Source organism: Aquila chrysaetos, chromosome 25 (assembly GCF_900496995.4).
Source record: "Aquila chrysaetos chrysaetos chromosome 25, bAquChr1.4, whole genome shotgun sequence".
NCBI classification, from domain to species: Eukaryota; Metazoa; Chordata; class Aves; order Accipitriformes; family Accipitridae; genus Aquila; species Aquila chrysaetos.
The window spans coordinates 4,369,195-4,387,300 of record NC_044028.1 but is presented as its reverse complement, the minus strand read 5'-3'; the positions used below and the strand labels follow the sequence as shown (position 1 = coordinate 4,387,300).

The 18,106-nt window shown below is 46.8% G+C and overlaps 1 protein-coding gene across 4 annotated transcripts in view; it reads right to left on the bottom strand.

Annotated features, from left to right (window-relative positions):
• RNF216 (ring finger protein 216) overlaps positions 1–18,106 on the bottom strand; it is an 82,086-nt gene extending 63,980 nt beyond the window's left edge. Inside the window, exons 1-3 of one of the 4 annotated variants that reach the window (XM_030002017.2) lie at positions 17,933–18,106; positions 1,620–1,748; positions 314–447 (exon numbers count right to left, since the gene is read on the bottom strand). In XM_030002017.2, the coding sequence (XP_029857877.1) occupies positions 314–447; positions 1,620–1,686 (201 nt within the window). In that variant the 5' untranslated portion in view covers positions 1,687–1,748; positions 17,933–18,106. Of the gene's footprint in view, positions 1–313; positions 448–1,619; positions 1,749–6,533; positions 6,638–17,237; positions 17,906–17,932 lie in introns of those variants that run through there. The other 3 variants (XM_030002020.2, XM_030002018.2, XM_030002019.2) reach the window with 3 other exon arrangements.

Sequence of the window (18,106 nt, the reverse complement as noted above, 5' to 3'; positions counted from 1 at the left end):
GAATATCAAGTCCTCTTACAAAGCACTCCACCGTTCTGGATTTGTCTAGATAACTTTATGGAAGCTACAGCCTTTGTTAAGTAGAACTTTAACTACAACGCAGTTTAACAGCCTTGTTCTCCCCTCCTGTGCCCAAAATATGATTAAACACTTAAAGTCAGCAAAATGCCATCATGTGAACATGCATTTCAGACATCCTAAGTAAATTACTGTAACCAGACATGACTCTCAAAGGAATGCATCAGATATTTGCACAAGAGTTGGCTATAAAGGCCATGAATAAAGCAGGGCAAGTATAAGAATGAAAAATTACCTCTGCCAAGATGACTACATCATCGTCATCTTCCTCACGCTGCTGCTCTGCTGGCATTTCCAGCAACAAAGGTAATTCTTCGTCTGAGGAATCTGATATCATGATAAGACCTTCGTCCCTGCGGTTTATCCAGTCTGTAGTAAAGTAAGTAAAGTTAGCTATTTGCTAAAGGTAAATAACTGAAATTACAGGACACAAGCACCGAAACATCTGAAAAAGCAATCTTTGCATTTGCATTGCGGCAACAGGGAAGAAGCGCTCAAAGGTCACTGGTTCCTCTGCAAGTTACTGTTACAGCCACTCCTACCTCCCTTGGCCCTCTGAGCAAAACACCTGCACAAACTGTAGCTCACCGCAACGGCACATGCATGAAACAGTCACTGACACTTATGCAGATATTCTTCTATCCTAAACTTCAGCACGAGTCAAGCTGCTGCAAAAATTATTCTGGAAAGGCCATGTGCAGGGTACTTCCTAATTTTTGCAGGGAAGTCTAGAACTTTCACTATCTCAGGGACGACACATTTTCTTTTATTAACAGAGAGATAAGGTTCCCTGTGCAATTCGGCCTCTTCTGAAAAAGTGTGATGTTGCAGGAGTACCTTATGCGAGACTGAGATAGGACCCCTAGCTGTGGGTGCAGAAGATATCCTGCTATTAGATGACAACCGTGTCCCTCACAGCTTGTCAAGAGTGGAATATAGATGCTACTGAACACAGCTGCTGAATGCAGGAGACACACTCAAGCCAGAAACAGAAGGTTTCTGTACTTCAGAGACAGCATACAACCATGCTTTCCCTACGATTTGACACAACTTTTTTGCTCATGCTTTAGCATAAGTATTCATGAGTATTCATTTATCACCTTTCAGGCATACACAGAAAGCATCATTTTGAATTCCACTCTTGGAGGAACAGGTGCCATACATCCATACAGCCCTACGAGGATATAAATGCAGAGCCAGCCTCTTTCCTCTGAGGTCCTCAGAAGCGTGGAACACCATAAGCCCCTCAGATCTGCTGAAATACCTCTACATGGTGTTCTCAAGAAGTCAGCAATCTGCCTTAAGGCAGTACAACATGAGAAACACAAGAGCCAAATATTTTGCATGTCTGCATAAAATGAAAGAATTTTCTGTAGGTGGCTGTGAAGTAAGTGTAACAGAGCAGCGTATGACATGCTAAACAGACCACTAGCAGGTTCCCATTAACAGCGCTCTTCCAAGTTTAGTATCTATGAATCCTGCTGCTTGTAAGCCGAGTTCTACAAAGAGTGTTTTGGAAATATGCAGCAGTCAGTACTCACCTTTCCCTCTGTGACTACGGAAGCTGTTCAGGTTAATTACTTCTTCATTTCCACCTCTCTCTGCCATTTTAAACAGCTGTACTCAAAAGCATCAATGTCCACACATGGCAGTCAGGCTCGCATGAGGAACTAGAAGACAAAATAAAAACAGGAGAGAGTTAGACAAAGTCAGCAGCACCCTAATCAGGCTTTCCCAAGACTAAGCTGCTAGATCATTTTGGGGGTTCTCCTGGCTCTCCCAGCACAGTGTCTCCATGATGATATTTTTCTGTACCACCTTCTCAGTGCCTAAAAGCAGACATGTTTCTGTTATCTTCTGTTCCGACAGTTAAGACAGCTGACTGAAGAGTGCAATCAGGCCCAAGAAGCCTCTCTGGAGAAGACACAAAGATGCTTATAGCTATGCAATCACAGAAAGAGGGTGGCAGGGAAAAACACAACAAGATGCAATTTTGTCCAGCCAGGACTCAAACCTTCCATATATGTGGATCTTCTCCTGTTTCCAAGAAGTCAAAAACCTGATGCATCAACTCACGTAGTGATGTTTCTGCCACCATCTACTGGTGAGAGGAGCAAAACCCACTTGCCTGAGCTGCCACAGGGTAACACCACGTCAGCCTCCACCTCAAGCGTACCAGTTGATGTCATTACAACCATCCCCTATCACACTTAATGTCACAAGTGAGCCACACTGCTGAAATGGAGACACCAGCATCACACCCTGAATTCCCTTGTGTGCCGCCAAGCCGAGGCACAACTTCAGAGGGACCAGAGATGCTTTGAGCTCACTTCTACGACGTCCGTGTTGTTGGCATGTCAGAAGGAAGCTGCACCCCTGGCAGGGCAGTATATAAGTGCGTGTTTTGTGCCTGCACTGTGAACCGGCATGGGAACAAGCCACATTTAGAGCACACTTCCTTGCCACCATCTGCTATTTTAAAGAAGAGACTTTCCTGATTTACGACACGTTCCCTCCTCAATGAGGGTTTGGTACAAATTCCAGGATATGCCACCTGCTCTCAAACTGAAAAGAGACCGCAACAGGGATCAGGTTCCTTCACAGGACTGAGCTTTTGGGACTAAAATTTGCTACCCCCACCTGTTGTCAGAGAGGCACAATGAGCTGGCTGGAGGCTCCCAAACAGGATTAGGAGGTCAGAGGAATCACTGCAACCTGAACAGTAGGTTTCCATTTTATGCTCTGTCAGCTTATAGCTCTCAATTCCTGCTATCACAGAGCAACTGAATACATACGGGAACTCTGAGCACAATTTGATCACTGGAATGAGAAAGGAGGTCTTTTTATTGAGAAGTATTCGTCTCATTATTAGAGCACGGAAGAATCTGTATTATTAAATATTTACTGACTCATAAGTTGGAAGAAAATGGTGGGTCTGCTATAAAATCCTGTTTGCTAGTACACAAGAGCAGTATAAATTCCTCCTCAATAATTCTACCTAACCTCCTCCACAGGGAACAGAATTTGCAGCTAGGATAGGACAGCAAAATGAAGAAATCAGTTCAGATGCATACTATGTACTCATATCTATGCCCCCCCCCCATGCCCAAGGAACTAGTTATTACCATCTTAAAAATATTCTAATACAGGCTGAAATAATAAAAATTAAGAAGTATAATTTAGCACTTAAAAAAAGCCAAAACCCAAGCCACATTTCACAGAGAGCACACGCTGCATGGCAGCACCGAGTCAGCCAGCTTTGGGCAGGAACGCACCCTCCTCCTGCGGAACAGCCTGCACAGAGTCCACAGCCTTGCACTGTAGGCAGTGGGATAAATAAGCAAGGCAGCAGCATTCTCCCGTTTGCAGGGCAGGACGCTTGCTTAACACACACAAAGGATGCCAGCAGCGTGGCTCAGTGCCTGAAGCAGCCTTATCCGGAGGGAACCTCCACCATAAAGGTTTTCAAGGCTGGGCTACAAACACCCACGCTCACCTGGTCTCAGCACTGGTGATGGTCCAAATTTGAGTGGGACATCAGGCTAGGGAACTGCAGAGGCCTCTTCTAGCCAGCATTACTACAAATATGCAACTACCCCTATATTTGTACCCTGAAACCTCAGTAGCACACCCTATTTCCAGTAAGCAGCTCCAAGAGTATCATGGGCCTACTGATGCTTTGAAAACACTTCAAAAGCAAGATTTTTGGGAGTATTTCCACTAGGTTCTTCAGCTTCTGCCTTATAAGCAAGGAGAAATAAATCTTCCTTTATTTGCCAGAACGGCATGAAAGCACTGCTCTCATCATTGCAGACAGGTGCTGGAGCAGCAGCTCAGCAGCTGGGTCACTCACTGTAAGCATACTTGGTGAAGACCCTGTCCTTTTAAAAAGGTCACACCCACATTATTACAGCTGTATTTTCCCTGGTACTCGTGAATAGCTACCACCTAGTCCTGCATAGCATTTTTCAATTCTTAGCCCTCTCAGTACTTCAGAAAACAAGATCAATATGCTTCCTGCCATTTAAAAGATGGAGAAATGGAAGCACAGAAAGGACCAGCATGGCCAAGGCCACCAAGCAAGCTAGCAGCAAAGCCAGGATCGGCACCCAGGCCTCCACAGCTCACGTACCCATGCCAAGCGCTTCTGCTTCCCAGCAGGTTGGTCCTTCAAAGCACTCCTTGCAACAACCAACAGCCCCTGCATAGCTAACACCCGCCTTGTCTCAGCTGCCTTCACACAGGGTCACACTCAACAAAGGAACCTCTTGGCAGGCAAAACCAGCAAAGGATCACTCCGAGATTGGCTGGGGAGGAACAAGGACATTCGTGAAAGCCACAAATCAGCCCTCGCAGCATCGAGCGGTGCAGACAGAGGCTAGACAGGTGTCTGCTTGGATTTGCTCTGAGCAAAGCTAAGCGGCTTGGATATTTCTCCCGTACAGGGGCATGCAATGCGTTAGCAGAGTTGGGCACGCGTGTATGCACGGGTGGGTCGACACCGCAAATGCTCGGCACAGTCACCAAAAAATCTTCTCCCGAACAGCTCAAATGGTGCTTTGTCCAATGCTTGCTAAACCACAGCTGTTCACATCCAAGAACAAGGCATAAGCCACAAGACTGACATTAAAACTGTATTCTCTGTAGGCAAGTCTGGTTCCCATAGAGAGGAATTTACACACTTCGACCTTGAGCATCAAGAAAGAGGTACAGGAAATAATCTGAAATGAAATTTGGGATAACAGACTGCCTACCCCCCGTACAGGAGAAACATGCACACACATCACCAAAAGACTCACGGTGGTTTAAAAGCAGTAAGATAATAAACAGCATTAACTGTAGTACACAGTCAAGGGAAAAAAAAAAAAAAAAAAAAAAAAAAAAAAAAAAAAGCCAAGCCTGGAAAGAACTGGCAATGTACCACTTTTCTATTTCAAAACAGACTGCATAAAAACCCAAGCAGCTTAATAAAGCACTGCTTTGAGGGTAAAAGCCAAGCTCCCACCAAGAGCTAGCAATTCATTTTGTCAATACTCAATACAGAGCTCAAGTTTAAACAAATATCTATAAGCGTGAGCCAGTTCCATCTAGTGGCATGAAAAAGAAGTTTATTAATGTTTATAGCACTAGGCCGCCAAGAACGTGAAGTAACAAGATCAAAGCCACTCTAGGGTCTTGCCCTACATAAACAACATAATAAAAAAGCAAGCAAGACAGATGGAAAGAAGCTATCCCACACTACCTCAGTGATTTCAGTGCCTATTTATAGGTAAAGAATAAGGCTACCTATAACCAAGCTCTAACATTACCATCAGCTTTTTTGCAACACAGTCAAGGACAGGATACTAGAACCGTTTCAAAAGAAAAAGACCTGGCAGCAGGCAGATAGACACTCAGCAAGCTCCCCCCCCCCCCGCCTTTTTCTTAAAAACTACCGCCTGCACTACAGCACAGAAACTGGACTTGGGACTTGAATCCCTATACAGTATTAGGGTGACACAAAACTCTTGTCACGACCTTGAAGCCACCCGCTGACAGTGCAGTTAAGACTGCTATGCTGAAGACACGGTTCCGTCAAATCTCCCCTCTGTTTTCCACATTACTCCATGTATTCATGACTCTGCACATCCAAGTTTCACTGCACAGGCAATAAAATCCTCCCTGTTAAGGTTTTTCCTACAGCAACTCGAGAGGAGAAGAACCCATTAACAGAACAGCTACTGGAAAAATCAGAGACTATCAGGAACTTACATGTAACTGTTCTCTGAACTGACTAGATCTCAGACTGACAGTTGAAGTCACTGGTACTTTACAAACAAGCTTCTCATACATGCAAAAACTATAATCTACAAAACCACTGGTCCTAACCACGACTATGAGTTGATGGAACAGCTGCTAAGAGGTGAAGCAGGTCTCAGGTGCACACAAAATGCTAACACAAGGATTTCCAAAACCCATTCAAAATCCATGCAAACACCACGTCACATATTTTTAGCCCAGCCTAAAAATAGCAAGCATCGGAACTGTACATATATTTAAACTCCCGGTATATGCAGGCATTTCTGGACTGCAGTAATTGGAGCAGAACTCAAATCCGCTCCTTCCACCTCTCATTTGTGCTGCAAAGAGCATCTTCAGACAGTGCTGGAATTTAAAGCAACAGTCAAGGGGAGACCCCCTCTGAGACACAGTGTAACATATTTTTCCCCCCCACTTACAGCACTTGAAATCTTGAACTCCCACATACCCAAGACGGGACTAGATTCAAAGTGCTCTTCGCTGGCTCTAGCTCAAGGCAACAGGACTAGACAGAAAGCACTGCAGGGGAGGTAGGAATTGAAATCCCAAATGAACGGGGAGCAGGGGGGGAAGAGCAAGTTGAAAGAGATGTCAGCAACATCAAATCATTGTGTGTTTTAGCCTTTCCCCCATCCAGCAACACCACCGTTGCTCACCTACATTGACAGAAGAGCATCAACTCCTACTTTCTGCCTGCGGGCAGCAAACGCATCTGCTGGTAGCCTGCGAGCAAGGTGAATTTCTGGCTCGTTTCAAGCTGCTAAAACAAAGAGAAGCTACTTAAATAATGCATGGCTTGTGACAACCAGCAAAATGAAAAGCTAAAAATTCAGCCCTTAAAAAAAAAAAACCAACAAAAAAACCCCACACAACAGAAGGGAAATAAACCACCCCGACTTAACTGTCAAGCATTTCATTGAAACATTTCAAAGGGTTCACGATTTGCTGGGGGCTGCTCCTTGTAACAGTCACTTCGCAAAAGCAGGGAGAGTTTAACAGCGGTTGATCGTGTTAAGCGGCATCATCCCAACCGAAAATTAGAAATCCCCTGATCATAAGCCCAACAAGAACCGCTGTGCGCAAACAAGTCCTATTTGCTATGCACAAGGCAGCTACTGCCACTGCATCGCACCTCGCAAAGGAATAAAGCCAGAGGTTAAGATGTGGACCTGCAGCACGGCTTCTCCTGAGCAGGTTTGCACGGAGGCCTGCCTGCGGCTCAGGCAAAAAGTGGAAAACCACGCCAAAACAAAAGCACTGGCCCCGGCCCAAAAGCTTTACCCCTGGCCTCCTGAAGATAGGAATGTGTGGGCAGCGGCTCGCAGGCAAGACAACCTGGTTTCCAGCAGCGGCTCCGTCTGCTGCTAAGAAAACAGCACAACCGGCTACAGATAGCACACAAAAAGCTCCTCATAGGAGAACAGAACAGGGGTAGACTTATGGCAACTGCATCCATACAGGTCTGCCACCCATTTTTGGACCCCTAACGTGCTGAAGAGGAACAACATACCAGAACATCATTTAAGAACAGAATTGCTTGTAAGTTTTAAAACTGTTTCACAAGACATTAGCAGCTGGCTTGGTTTACCAAATGATTTTAGACAGACACGTACACCCTGTAAGAAGACAACAGGATTCCTCAGATCCAAGCAAAATCAAGGAACTTAAACTGATGAACATTTTTTTCTCCATTAAGAGCCAGGTAACACAGTTCTGCTGAAAGCCAGAGAATTGATTTTGTCACACCAAAACATAAGACCACTTAACACTAGAAGCATTTTGTGGCAAATAAATCAAAACTGAATGTTTACTGCCCCATATGTACAAGACGGCCAACACACACATTGTTCAGAAAATACCTCAGAAGAGCGGCCACTATTTCTGCAGCCACACCAGCATCATAACTGTCTTCAGAAGCAGTGCTCCAGGCTAGAACATTATTAAGATGGACAAGAGGGACAGGTCTTCAAGTTTCTCTGGCAGCAATCACAACTTCTAGTTATCTCACAGAAGTTCCCAATTCCTCACCCTCTCTTACCCAAGAAGAAAAGCCGCCCTGTGAAGAAACATGCACCAAAGCAAGCGATGCCCATTCCACCAAGGCACAGCACTGATGCGAGCTCTCTTGGTAACTGCAGAGTGCTTATGGATCACTGCATCGACGAAAAGCAAACTACGAGCTCACTAACACGGGGCTGTCCAGCTTTACTAAAATCCTGTACGGTGTGTTGTAGCCTTGTTCAGAGCTCTGCTGTGCATTTTTACAGTCAAGCCTCAGTCAACGGCATTACCAAGAACACATCAGAAGATATTTTGAAAAGAGAGGCTATGGATTAACAGGGTACGAGCTACATCTATGTGCCACTGCTCCAGTCTAATGAAAATTGCTTAGTCAGGAGCAATTAAGAGAGCAGATTTTTAGGGATTACATGGATTCAAATCCCTAACTATGCCCATTTTGCAAGTCAACTTAGGACTTACAGGAAACATCTCGACTGTCTGTACATCACAGAACTTCTAATCAATGTCACTTGCAGTTCGTCATTCCATTAAGGTGACAGTATCACTTAATCATAATTTTTTTAGATACCCAATCTCCATTTTTATTCCAGCTATTAACACAAAGTACAAGAGGAAAGAAATCTGCCCAGTTTTATCTTATTCATCTAACAGCTGGCCACCTACAATGATACCAGTTTTCCTAGCAAAACCAATCTCTGCTCTGTGAGCTCTTCTACAAAATCTAAGACTGTTTTCAAAGAGATGTATGTGTTTTCCAAAAATGGGCAACTACTAATTCAACTCAGCTGAAAGTTTCTGATGCCTTCAAGCTATTCCCTGATGACTGGCATTAAGGTCAACCACTGGTCATTTCAGTGCCTTCCCACAACCCCCGTTAGTCCTTCTTCTAAATAACAGGGCTCCATATCATCACACCTCTCTGACCAGCATGAGACTGCTAATTTTGATGTATGCAAAAAACCACGCTCTGCACAAGAGGTGGGGAGCTTTGGATCCGTCATTTCCCTCCCCCATCAAATTGAGTCCTTAAAAAAAAAAAAAAAGTTAAATTTACAAAGTCTGGTTAGAGAGTTAATGCCACTGCCTTGAGCAGCTCATTTTAAGAGCAAAGTGAAAATTCAAGGCTTTGAGGGAGGAAGAGACATCTCTGCAGTTAGCTCCTGTAAAGGGTGCTACTCTGCCTGCCTCAGATTTCTGGCACGTGCAAGATCATATGGTATAATCCCCCAAATCCAAAACCTCCTTCCCACATCACAAACACAGGTGCCAGCTTGGCATTTCGTGTTCAAGCAACAATTCAGACACTAGCAGCTCAGCACTTAGCTACGGCAGCACATACACACAAAACCAATCCCTTCGGGCTCACAGCCTATCTCCCAAACCATCGTTTTAAAGAACTGTTTTGTTCTGATTTTGTGGTATAAGGGTGGGGACAAACGGAAGAGCACGTGAAACCATGTATTTTGCAGCTTTGCTGCTTCCAGAGCGAGTTTTACTTCCAGTTTTCTTGCCCCAAATTCACGCGTATCCCAAGAGAATGGGGCAGAGGCTCCTTTCTCTGAGCAGCACCGTTATTAAATCCACTGGTGTCTGAAAGAGCGGACTCCATGGACTACCAGGTGCTGCACATTCCTCTTACAGCTCTACATAATGCTAATTGCAACTGCCTTCTCTTCCCCATCAACCCAGCGGCCACACAGAAAAGAACAAGAGAAATGCCCTACGTGCCCCAGGATGTACATGAGAGTGCTCCTCTGTTACTTGTACTTCATACAGCTCTCCAGGGGAAAGGACACAGCATTTCCTCTCCAAATCCTTAGTAGTTTTTTTCCTTTTTTCTTTCCTTTTTTTAAGGGATCCTGAATGTCACCTTTAAAAGGTATTACAGAACAAAGAAAACCAAGTGCAACCTTTTAAGTAGTTATTTAACAAGTTGGATGCACGTCTTCAGGAACCTTCAGGTTACCGTCTTAACACCATTTTTCACTGGAGAGGCAACAGAAATAAAGGAGTTTAAGGTTGCTGGTTCGAGTAACCGTGGGACAGGCTATGGCACTGACATTCACACAGATGAGCAACCAGCAGCCTGCTCCGCTTGCAGCCCTGTTTGCAGGGCGCACTAGGAGCAAAAAAGAAGAGAGACAGGCTGCGCACAACCAGCAAACTGCTATTAAAAGCAGCAGCAAGGGACTAACTAGACCAAAGTCAAGAGGGCTGGAAAGCACAAAGAGTCAGTTTTAGTTGCAGTAACAGCCAGAAGACTTAAAATCACAAAGGACTGATAGGTTGCTATGGCATCCTAGATGTTAAGCTGCTGCCCAGCAGAGCAACTCCAGAAACAAACATCTAAGCTGTACTTGGGAAGTTATGTTCCAGAAAAAAATATAATGCACCAGCAGGAGCAAGTGTGGAAAGGAAGGGGGAATTTTTTTAAATTTTATTTTAAATGTGACCTGAACCTAGCACAAGAAACTTCGCTTTCAAGGATGGCTGCAGTCTGCGAAGCACACTTCACCTCATTTCACAAAGCTGCTGACAATATAAAAAGCTAAGACTTGACCTTGAGGTGGCACAGAAGGAAAAAAACCCTGACCTGTTGCTGTAGCCCACCTTAGTAAAAAGGAAGGTTTCTGTGCCGATCTGCACAGTACTTTCAGAAGCACGGACTTAAAAGTTAGGTGTCAAACATCCCAGAATTAGGGACTTCCAAAAAGAACAACTTCACAGGTCACGTATTCCGGTTATTACAGCCGTACGCTTTTTTTTGTGCCATGTTAAGCATCCACACTTGCCATAATTTCAAAGGTCAGTGGCCAGCGGTGGCCAGAAGCTGTGGCTTCATGTTAAGAAGGGTTTCACTGCAATACCTGCTTAAGACGGTCACACTCCCACACCACAGCCTGTCACCTCCTCTCACCAGCATTTGTTACAGCTTTGAAAAGAAACGCCCTGGAAAACTTTGTGGGATTCAGATAGATACTTTTTTTCCCTCACACATCCACCACGGCATAACTGGGAGAACAGAAATCAGATGCTAAAATAAACTGCAAGAAGGGGGAAGATCTTAAGCTGCAGCCTAACAATTGACACTATGCAACCACAGACGATACCTACCTAGCACTCAAACTATACGTGCCCCTAGTCCAAGATCAGGAACCGCCTTTCAAAGATGCTTTTACACACTCAATTGAAGGGCTTCAATACATACAAGAGTCATCTTAGAGCCATACTGGGCCAAGAGGCCAGGTTCACTCTGCAGTGAAACAAGTCTTAAAATGCCTTAAGTACTGCAAGTAAAATACCGATAGAAGCCTTGTAAGGTACGCGCAGGACCTGAGCAGCAAGTCCACGCTCTGCACCAATTCCTGCTGGAAAGAGTAAAAAAAGCTGCCTATTGCACTGTCGTGGTTTAACCCCAGCCGGCAACTAAGCACCACGCATCCGCTCGCTCACTCTCCCCCGCAGTGGGATGGGGGAGAGAACCAGAGGAGTAAAAGCAAGAAAACTCACGGGTTGAGATTAAGACAGTTTTAACAGGTAAAGCAAAAGCCGCGCGCGTAAGCAAAGCAAAGCGAGGAATTCATTCACCACTCCCCATCGGCAGGCAGGGGTTCAGCCACCTCCAGGAAAGCAGGGCTCCATCAAACGTAACGGGGACTTGAGAAGACGAACGCCATCACTCCAAACATCCCCCCTTCCTTCTTCTTCCCCCAGCTTCATATACTGGGCATGACGTCATATGGTGCGGAATATCCCTTTGGTCGGTTGGGGTCAGCTGTCCCGGCTGTGTCCCCTCCCAAATTCTTGTGCCCCCCCCAGCCTCCTTACTGGTGGGGCGGCGTGAGGAGCAGAAAAGGCCTTGACTCTGTGTGAGCACGGCTCAGCGATAACTAAAACATCTCTGTATTATCAACGCTGTTTTCAGCACAAATCCAAAACATCGCCCCATACTAGCTGCTATGAAGAAAATTAACTCCATCCCAGCCAAAACCAGCACACGCACCCAACAACTGCTGCACGGAAGGATTGCCACCAACCCATCTGAAGAACAGTAACTATGTCCTTACTGCTCAAGCACTGCAGATGACCAGTTGTTACAAGATTTTTCAAGCCAGCCAGCAACTGCTTTTGTAAAACTGGGTTTAGTTTTGTTTGCAGCCACGCGTTAGCCTTGTGGCCAACCAATTCCAGCCCAGCAAGCAGGCTCTCAAGCAGCAGAAACTGAGGGCAGCCTTCCAGGCTCATGACAGTTGTCCAGTCTGACTTCATCCACGCCACGTGGCAGTGGCCATTGCAGGGTTTAAGCAGAATATGTTAAAATAGCAGAAAAGAAAAGGGGTTGTATTTGAGGTAAGCGTACTACTACATCAGAACTGAAACCGGTGAAATCGGATCACGGCCAGATTTAGAGATGCGCCACATCCAGCACTATTCTTTTCTGAGCCTATTGAAGTTCACAAATGAATGAGTTACCAGTTGGCCAGCTAAAAAGCAAGGAAAGAAGCACTGCACATTAATTCCCCAGGTCCACAGTCATGCAGATTTAAGAGACTGCAGGGTACCTAACAATTTCACCGCAAGGCAAACAAACATTTTGCATATGCAAGACTACAAAAACCACTACAAGCCACAGCTAGGAGGTTACACAGGCTGCAATCAGACCATTTGCTAAGGACACGACTGTTTTCAAGCTGCAAATTTGCGTGCCTACCCCTTAGTCATCACAGTCAAGTGTCCAACACTGTTTAAGCCTTCACATTGCAGAATATAAATTCTTTTCCTGGGTGTTGCAGCAGTACAACATCAAACAGATTATTTAACCATCTGGGATGGAGGGTCAGTAAAAGCAGCCACAAACTGCTAAACAAACAAAAACATTAAGCTGAGGAGCACTCTTCAGACACTGTGCTCAAGTCAGGGGTGCATTCCAGCCGTTGCAAGCTGGTCTGTGCTAGTCATGGCTGATCCAAGGGCACCTCCCAGTTTATACACAATGAAGCCTGCTCCACTACAATAGGATTCCGGTTTAACAATATAGAGAGGACATGAACTATTTGTGCTAGCCAAGTTACTGCTAATGGGTCTTGCCAGTCTTCTTCATCTGTAGCTGGAAATCCTAGCAGCAGGGGAGGTATGAAACACCCCACGCTGCTGGTTTCCTGCAAGGGAAAAAAAGCTTCTTTTCCTGCCTCCCCATTATGCTGCTGCTGTCATCTTCCTCAAATTGCATTACAGTGCACTACAGCGAGAGCAGGGAGAGGAGGAAAGTCTTCTAGGCAGCATCGCCGCTCTGCTGCGGGCAGCTGTCAACATCGCTGCCTGTTCCACTCTGCTATCCCACTGTAACACGTCTGGCCAACAACATTTTGTACTTGCCACCGGTATGTGGGTAAGAGCTCCTTCTGCTACCGGCCTTCAGGTACCTTCGAGCAAATATGATCTGCAAGAGAGGTTTCCCTCCCCCGTTCCATCAAATATAAAAATGCATCATGTCTTCAGGATGGTATTTGGAAGCAGAAGCATGAATCTGTTCCTAACTCTGGTTTTGCAAAGGCTGCAAAAGCCAACCACCGTCTTCCTTTCTCTTATTGAGAAACAGCAGTAACAGTGCCCACAGCTTGGTAAGAGCACATCAGTGTAGACAAAGCATTATACGGGAGCCTTGTGTGAGAAGTGATTTAGACAAAATATATTACTTGAGGCCGTTTTCCATCCTGGTATTCCCCAAACAAAGATTCTAGCTAGTACAAATCCTGATCGCCTTATACTACAGAGTAATATCACATGATGCCTCTACAGATCTTGTCCAAATGTTTATCTAAATAATGCAAACAGTAGCTTGGCCTTCTTACAGAGATAAACAGACCGAGTGTGAGCAATACAGCACTTGTCCTGAGAAGCCAACTGAAAACGTTTCAGGTCACCCTGACACCTACATACGCTCCCAGATTTATTTCAGCTCATCAACTTTGCTTCTCGTTGTGAGCAACGATGACAGCCTGCAAAAGTCACCCTGTGAACAGACAGGCACCATCGGCATCAGCAAAGGAGCTGGGCTCCCCTAAAGCCAGCAAGGAAGCCACGCTTAATTTAAATTCCCCCGACCTGGGTCAGAAACACTATGAGATGGCATCGTGACTTGGGGTAGCAGCTGCCCTGTGATGAAATCTTTCCCCAAAGCCCAATGCTTTTTCCACTTAATCAGGCACTGACAGTTCCCCTCACGAACGCAGGGAAGGAACCACAGCAGCGCTGGTAATTAGGAGAAAGGTGTCATTCAGCAGGAATATGATTTCTAGTCCTCAGGAATTAAGCTTTCTCAAGGACCGTTACGCATTTAAAACCACCGCAAGCTCTTAAGCACTGACCCAGAGGGAAAACATCACTCCTGAGATATTCCAAAATAAGCCTGAAATTCTATAAAAGCAACATGAAGGCTGCTGAGAGCGAGATTATCCCAGCTCAGTAACGCATTCCTTCTTATCTCGCATCTTGGTGCTTTGGCAAGGATAACTTATCCAAGCCACCAGGACACTGCTAAGTGGCCTTTTTCTCTTTTTCCTGCTCTCCCTGCCTACCCCCCCCCAATTTCCCAGATTTCCCTGTCCCAGTAACCTGCTTAAAACAAAACTACTCTACTTCTTCTCAGAATAATGCTGATCAGCATGTTATTAGCTCAGTTTCAAACACAGGAACTACCACGTCAGTACACAGATAACCTTATCTCCTGGGCTGCTACTGAAAGATAGCTAGTGTCCCAAGTCAGCTGCATGTCTCGCACCTTCCACTGATCACTGTATTAAAAAAAGGCACCTACCCCACCAGGGGTAGATCCTACTGCGAGTAATTGACATTACGTGTAGCAGCTTGAAAAGCCCACCCATTGACCAAGGCAGGCAATACACAACACTATTATTTTAGTGCACGCACAGACTTCTGAGACTGTTAGCGCCTCTCCTTTAAGTAGTTAAGAAGATGTCTGAATTCAATAATTTAAATGGAGACTTAAAATATCTCCAGACTGAATCCACGTGCAAAAAAAACCCCAAGCTTCTGGTGAGAGGAATTAGTGGCGCAGTTCTGACTGTCCCGAAAAGAATGCAGCCGGTGGCAAGCCCTGACGCCCATTGCTGCGCCGAGCTGCCGGCGCTATGACACAGTAAACCACTCACAATGACTTTAAAAAGAAATAAATAAAAATAAGACACCCATTCCAAATTAATGAATGGGAGCTTCTTCCAGCAGGCACTAAAAAACACCCAAAGGGCTCCATGTCTCTTGTACTTGGGTTTGGGCGACTCAGGCTTGCTAAACAGCTCCTGGCCCCCGAGATATGCTTCCTGCCTCTCTCCAGCTGTGCCAAAGTCACCGGAGTTGCATGCTCGCTCCACCTATTTTTGCCACAGGACTTTTTAGCGATTTGTGTCCTATTTCAAAGCACAAGCCACGCTGCCAGCAATCGTAGCTTGCCGGCGGCAGTAACGCCCACTGCATTCTCAGGCAGACAAAGCATGGAGTACCCAGGAATCTGGACTTCCGAGGCAGCTTCTGAAACACAAGCCCAGGAACAGGCTGCCAGCATCCTGCTGGAAACCAGAATGTACCTTATCATCAGTAAAGCCTGCCCCAACCGCTGTTCCGGGAACTGTTATTCGTGCCCTGACTTACGCAGTTGCCCAAGAAGGATGCCTGAAGCCAGGCTGACAGGAAAGCATCCTAGGAAGGAAAGAAAAAGAGACGGAAGGCCCGTTACCAAAATGCAGCACTACCAGATGGGCTGAATGTCTCTACAGATCTTCAGGAAGTGGGTCTGAGTCCTTTCCCAAGTCTTGGTATTCCAGGCACAAACTCCTGTCAAGATGATTGTTTATTAACATCTAGTCACACCATGCAGACACCCAGCACATGAAATCTATTAAGATGTTTACAGTATCAAAAGGCCTGATGTAAGGCAGTGGAATTTTTGCACAGCATTCGTCCTAGAAATGAAAAGCTCAGATTAAAGCTGTAAATCCCACAGTTCTGTAATTAAACGCTGTCCCTGCAACTCTACTAGTCCTAAAGAAAACGGGTTCCACCATATGGTTTGTGCTGCACACCCCTGTAGCCCAGTACCTGTACAGGGACGTACCAGAACCTGCTCAAGATTTGAGTCTGCAGAATGATGGGTCTCAAACATGCCCCCCTCACCTTCCAAACAGGTCGCTAGAGGAAAAGCTCACATGCCATCCTCTCTTGAAGCTGGAGGAGGACACTTTACAATTGAGCATGCAAAGTCCAGTCTATCCACCTGATGGGGGACACCTGCCTTCTCCTCCATTGCTACCGCTGGAAACCTGCAACAGCTCCAAAGTAGGTTGATCAAGATAGCAGAAATTGAAAGAAAGAGGAACCAACCACCACAGAGACAGAATAGAGACACAGGGGACTGCTCATAGGTCTTAACACTAAGGCTGCCCATGCCTTTCAGCCATCACAGCAATTGGCTATTGCTTTTAGGATTGCTGCTCAAAATACAGCAAGAAGAGTCCGCTGTTCTGCGTAGCAGTCAGTAAGCTGGAAAAGAAACACAAGAAGAGACGCTGTGAAAGACGCACAGACAGCCAAGTTATAGACCCTCAACATTACGCCTCGATAATGGAAATAAAAGCGCACAGCAGCAACATTAGCTTTTCTTTTTTTAAGGCATCAGAGGTCTCAAACCAGTGACCAAACCGTAACACTTCACGTAAGAAACTGAATCTTGCTTGACACGCAGTAAGGAAGTTAAATAGAAACATCGACACCTAAACTTATTCATATGAAAGCTATGTTTCTGGTATAAGTACTTCTCCATAAGACTCTAAGATAGATATTTGAAGACAACGCTTCAGGTCATAAAGCGAAGGTGAGATGAAAAGAAAAACCTCCTGGGCCAGACTCGCAGGCGCAAGAGGCCATTACCTGCCCAACGGCCGCACAGGGGTTCCAGTGAGCGTGGCTGCAAAGCCAGCGGATCCGCGAGACGACGGTGACTTTTTAAGCTGACCTACATTTCACCCATCCCAAACCGGCGTGCGGGAGCGCTGCCTGGGTGAACTCGTGCTCCTCTCTTCGCACGCACGCTGGAGTTAGCTACAGCTCTTCAGTCTCGGAATACTTCGGTGAAACCCCGACCTCCCTCCAGCCGTTTGGGGGAACGAGCGCAGCTCCATAGGCAGAAACACCCATAGGACACCTCCGTTATATAAACGCCGTGTACGTTAGCGCTTCCAGCGTTTGCTCTCTCCCACCAAGCTGAGCTAGCACTCAAATCAATAGAGAGAGAGGGGAAGAGGAGGAGGAGGAGTATCTCTTACACAGATCTCTCAACTCCAAGGACAGCTGTGTTTTGGGTTTCTTTTCTGCAGCAGCTCCCACAGCAGATGCCTGAAATGTCAAGATGTCCCAACGGCACCAAGTGTTTCCACAACAAGACGGGGGTCAAAGGAGAAGAACAAGCTTACATCCGCCTTTCCCCACCAGCTCCGGGAGCCGACGCTATTTTTCTTCCCCGGTACAAACACACACAGCCCAGGGTACCTGAAACGAGCCGCTGAAAAGAGCCCACGGAGAGCAGCTCGGGCAATGGTACCTGGGTGTCCCTCACCCTCTTCACCTCCCTGAGGGGCGGGGGGCACACACGGGACTTCAGCAGGACCCCAGGGCCGCTGACCCCGGGGAGGGGGGACACGGGGGGACACGACGACCCCGGCCCTGAGGGGAATGTGGGGGGGAAGGACCAGGCCCTGAGCGAGGGGAACACGCCGGGCAGAACCCCAACCGGGGGGCAGCGACCTACACCCCCCCCCCCCCCCCCCCCGCCGAGGAGGCCGGTGAGGCCCAGGGGACGAGGCGGGGAGCCCCGGCGTGAACCCCGGTGTCCGGAGCGAGCTCCTCCCCCGCCGCCTGGCTACCGCCGTTCTCCACCCCACCCGGGACGCGGAGACCGCACCGAGACCGCGGGGAGGGAAGGAAAGGGAGGCGGGAACGGACGACCACGACCGGGACTCACCGGGCCCCTCCGGCCCCGCTTCATTTAGCCGCCGCTGCCCCGCTCCTTCCGGCCTGCCCGCCCCACGTGACCGCACCGCCCCGCACCATAGAGAGGAGCGGCGGGGAGCGGAGAGCGGCGAGGGAGAGACGGGCGGCCCGAGTGGTCCCGTCTCGGCAAACCTACCATAGAGGC